The sequence below is a fragment of the Triticum aestivum genome, chromosome 3B, assembly GCF_018294505.1.
Source record: "Triticum aestivum cultivar Chinese Spring chromosome 3B, IWGSC CS RefSeq v2.1, whole genome shotgun sequence".
NCBI lineage: Eukaryota > Viridiplantae > Streptophyta > Magnoliopsida > Poales > Poaceae > Triticum > Triticum aestivum.
Window position 1 is genome coordinate 714,596,612 of NC_057801.1, and position 4,982 is coordinate 714,601,593.

Consider the following 4,982-nt stretch of genomic DNA (forward strand, 5'->3'; position numbering starts at 1 on the left):
ATGCGTGAGGGCTTTTGTGCATTGTCGGCCCGTCATCGCCATTGACGGCACGTTCTTGACCGGACAATACAAGGACACTTTATTGGTTGCAATAGCAAGTGATGCCAATAACCGGGTGTTGCCTTTGGCTTTCGCTTTGGTTGAGGTGGAGAACAATGATAACTGGAAATGGTTCTTGTGTCAATTGAGAACAAGGGTATTACCGGCTGAAAGGGAAATTTATGTCATATCGGATCGCCATTCAGGAATTCTAAATGCGGTGTCCTCGTCGGGTTCGGTCAACTTTGTTCGTGTGAAATCTAGACAAGCAAAGACGTCCGTACGCACGCACGCATGCATGCATGCATCGAGATGCTCTTGGAAACCTGGTCGAGACTCGACCCGAGAGGTCCGTCTTGATGACTGTCAATACAGCAGTGCCCCGGCCAGTCAGGCTTGTAATCCTGCGCCAGTTTCGGGCAATCTATCTGGTCGCCGCTAACAGACACCCCCCGTCAGGTTGGTACGTATGTTACTGTTGGTGTGTATAGAGTTGTTTGGTCAGGTGTTACTGCCCGTGGCGCTTGGCCGCATGCATCCCTGCGCGCGTGTCACTGCCGGGCTCTGCACTCTCTGGAGGAGCAAACGGCATTTTAGCTCGCAAGTGAGAAAAGATCAGACGATCCACAGTGGATCACGCACAAGCAACATAGCTGCAGCGACACTCCAGAGCAGGGTGCATGGTATGGTATGGCATATGCATTCCTTCCTTCAAGCCGTAGTTTGTGGAGTCGAGAGTTGCTGCTCACAGAGCTGCAGGGTTTGTCCCTGTGACTGTGCCTGCGCGTCGGTCACAGACGCGCGCACTGTGGCCTGGCCGATACTACAGGCTTGAATGAAGACTGAGGGGGTGTTTGGTTTAGAAGTCCTAGGACTTTTTCTAGTCCCAGAGACTAATCAAAAAAAACTCTTCAGTAGAGTCTTTTTCTAGTCCCTGTAGAAAAAGTCCCTCCCGTTTGGTTCCTAGGGACTTCTTAGGGACTTTTTCTAATCTCTGGGACTAAAAAGTACCTGAATCAAACACCCCCTGAAAAGCTAGAAGCTCGTGGCGATGCCGCTGCCTGCCTGCCTGCCTGCCGCCGGAGCACTGGCGCACTGCGAGTGTTGGATAGTACTCCATGAACATGAAGAACATATATTCCACGAGGTGAGGCCCACGGGATCTCTGCCGCGACATGCGAGAATGTGAGACCGGTGTTCACATGATCATTCATTCATTCATTCTCCACTGATCACCGCACTGCATGCTCGACTTGTGCACGCAGTATAACATGCTGGTGCTCACTCATCATTAACAGCCGCACAGTCGAACAAACAGAAGATACTTGTGTTCTCACTACTAAGAGCTGAACAGCCATCAGGAGTGAAAAGATGTTTCGCGTGATATAGATCAACTGTTGTTCACAACGTTCCTTTGGTACAGCAATCTAACCAGTCTCTGTAACACTTTAAACATGATGGAAAATCGATCGAAAACGGCGGCCCTTTTTGCCGACGAACTCGCAAAAACACAAATCAAATTACATCCGAGTATGTATCAAAGCTCGCTGTCGTTGCTCTCCGTGGTGGCGCCAGCAGATGTCTTCCCATTCACAGCAATGAGCTCCGTGTCGAAAACCAGAGTTGCACCACCTATCATCAGAGTTCAAAACTACTAGTCAGCATTGCTGGTCAATGAAAGAGAGCACGGCGGCATGCCGTGTTTGGATCATATGATGCAGGCAACAAACACGCTAGAATGGCAATATCAAAGTTGACGATCCGAACAGTACACGAGATACAATTTCATGACAAGGACCATACCAGGCAAACATACAAATAACAAGCCATACCTGGAATCTTTGGTGGGGAGCCTCGCTCCCCGTAACCCATCTTTGCGGGTATTCTCAGCTTCCGCTTTTCGCCGACGCACATACCTAGTAAACCTTGGTCCCAACCTACACACAGATGAAAACAATAATGTAGGTTGGCGCCATTGCGAAGGTTTCTGATAAGAACAGTATAGGCCGTTTCTCCACGTTTCTTTTTTGTAAAATATATTGTTGTTCGTTCAAGTCAGTACAATATGGACCACAGATAAACCAATAATCGCATGCTGCTCAAGGAAAAGAGAATAACCTTTTATCACCTGCCCATTCCCAAGAGTGAATTCGAAGGGATCACCTCTGTCATAGCTAGAGTCAAATACTGATCCATCAGTGAGTGTCCCCTGCACGCAGCATAGTCAAGCTTTCAGCTGAATGACAAAACTGTGGAGACAAATCGCTACAGGAAAAGCATCAAAGAGTTTCTTTGACGCAAACATGACAAACAAACCAGGTAAAGAACGCAATAAAGGCCATAAATTACTAGGGTTACTCTGACATGATGTTTCTCACTTTCTCTGCAAGGCATCTCAACTGGTTCATGTTAAGAGACATCGCGTTAAATAGCTATCACAACTGATTCATTATAAAGTTGCCGCACAAATGAGAGTATGTATCGTACATTTGGACTATGTTGTTCATAAAGTCATTGTAAGGAACAGTGTGAAGGTTACAGTAAGGGGAACTCAGTGGCCCTTGCTTCTGAGACTTGGAATTGCAGGCTTGTTATAACTAGCTACAGTCATTATTTCTTTTGACTAGAGTACTATCAAGTATCATAAGGGAATAGCATTGCTAACTTCAGATAAAAGTGTCGGTCAATTACTTACACGATAATGCACTTTAATCTTGTCGCCTTTGTGAGCCTGTAGGGTACATGATTCAGGCTTGTACTGAAAAGAGGATGAGCCAAAGAAAACAGTGTCATGTGAAGCCACAGTGATACTATCATTGTAATGTAATAAGAATGAAAGCATAACCTGTATATGATTGCCTTAGAACTATATAAATCGAATGTTGCACAATTGTAGATTAAGACTTAATGAGTGACTGAAAGCTAGGCATGTAGATACAGAAAACCTCACTTTCTAAAAAAAGATACAGAAAATCTCTGCCCTCCACAGTAAGGCTGTTCATCAGCATTTTCCATTCAAACCATCTGAGTACAACTAGATCTTGTATGCATCTGATAATGCTATTCAAAATTAGTACTCCTGTGTTGCAAACGCAGCAGGTATCCTGACTGTCCAAATCCATTAGTTGGCCAACAACTAATCCGACAGTACATGGGTTATGCTATAAGTATAAGCTCATACCATTAAATTTGCACTTAAAAGCACTTTCTTGTGACTAGTTTTATAGCTATGAATGAAATACAGATACAGGAATTTGCTGTCAAAATTGAACATCAGACAGGCAAAATACAGCCTACTACAACTGAGAGAGTACTACCGCGCATGCTTCAATGGTATGGCCAAAATGTGATGAACACCCCTATCCCACACTCTGGTTTGTGATCGAATACTGGAGATTCAATTTCTAAAATAATGTATGAACCTTAGCAGCAAGTACATAATTTTTCAGTTTGAAACTTCATAGCAGAAGTATCACAACAACATAGGTTGTCCACTTCTCTGCTCAGCTTTTAATTTACATCCTGTGTAATATGACTAGTCCCCACAGAAGGGATCTTGGCCAGTATTGGGACAGCATTCCTTAGAAGACCAAATGTTACTTCTGAGAGATATCCATCATGGTTTCTTGTTAATACATCAATATAAAAGCACACACTGGTTGGTTAAACAACATTCCTTAAAACTACACAAGTAAATTGCTAATTAGCCTCCCCTCAATTTTTATTTGTACTAATTAGCTCTAGTGAATAAACTGCAGTCTGAATCTCACGCCCTATGTGTGAAGGAACAATAGCTTATTTTGCACTTGGATCTTCATCTGGAAATCTCATAAACCTAGCAATCTAGCATCATCCCTGAACTCTGCACCGAAGGATCTCAGATCCGCCGGAACACAGAAAGCACACAAAGCAATACTAGAGCGCAGCAGAGATTGCGGTTTGGTTACAACCCTGCGGAATACGGACCTTGACGCCGATCTGGAGCTGTGTAACATCCGCGGACTTCTTGGCCGAAGCTGGAGAACCAGATCGAGAAACCGAGTGAGCAAAACCAAATCGAGAGAAAAACAGAACATATCTTTACACGACGCAACAGGTCGATAGAGCAGGTGGAGGTTAGGTTGCGGCCCGCGTTTTACCAGTCAGAAGGACGGCCGCGACGGCGACGGCAACGACGGCGAGGCAGAGGAGCCGCGGCTTCTTCGTCCCCATCGCTCTTCCCTGCGCTCGCTACCGGGTCAGCGGCCGAGGTACAGTTTCTTTGGATCGTATACGGTTTGGACGGGACTACAACTCGGGTACCGTTAATACAGAGGTAATAATACACTGTAAGTCTTACAACTTGCACGTTTAGTTTTGGTCTCGAGATGTATCTGTCGAGTTAAAAAACTATAGCGAGAGCCACATTGATGTGGTTGTCAAGAGCAATATTCAGGATTTGACTTGGCGTTTCACTGGTTTTTACGAAGCTCCGCGAGCAGAAGATAGGCACCATTCCTGGCGGTTCTTGCGCACACTTCATACGTTACCACATGCTGCATGGTTGAGCATGGGAGATTACAATGAGACACTATACCCTTTGGAGCATTTTAGTAGATCAGCGCGATCTGAAAATCATATGCGTGCTTTTCGGGAGGTGATAGATGAGATCTCTTTCCAAGACCTGGGCTGGTCCGGTACGGCCTATACTTGGGATAATCATCAAGCTGGAGGAGCGAATGTCAAGGCTCGGCTCGACCGCGCTTTTGCAAATGAAGCTTTCAGGCAACTATTTCAGCATATACGTGTCAGGCATATTCCTTCGGTGGAGTCTGACCATTGTTTCGTGATTGCGGAGATTAAGGAGAGCCTGCCATCATCAACACCAAAACGGAAACAGTTTAGATACGAGAACGTTTGGCAGACTCATACAGATTATGACCGACTGGTAAGCGATACCTGGC

The 4,982-nt window shown here is 45.3% G+C and overlaps 1 protein-coding gene across 1 annotated transcript; it reads right to left on the reverse strand.

The window, feature by feature from the left end:
• Positions 1 to 1,399: 1,399 nt before the first annotated feature.
• LOC123071956 (peptidyl-prolyl cis-trans isomerase FKBP15-1) lies at positions 1,400 to 4,424 on the reverse strand. The gene is made up of 6 exons (XM_044495536.1): positions 4,179 to 4,424; positions 4,006 to 4,055; positions 2,735 to 2,797; positions 2,158 to 2,248; positions 1,872 to 1,976; positions 1,400 to 1,671 (listed from the first exon to the last, which is right to left on the reverse strand). The coding sequence occupies exons 1-6, from the start codon at positions 4,249 to 4,251 to the stop codon at positions 1,577 to 1,579; spliced, it is 477 nt and encodes a 158-aa protein (XP_044351471.1). The 5' UTR covers positions 4,252 to 4,424; the 3' UTR covers positions 1,400 to 1,576.
• Positions 4,425 to 4,982: the final 558 nt, after the last annotated feature.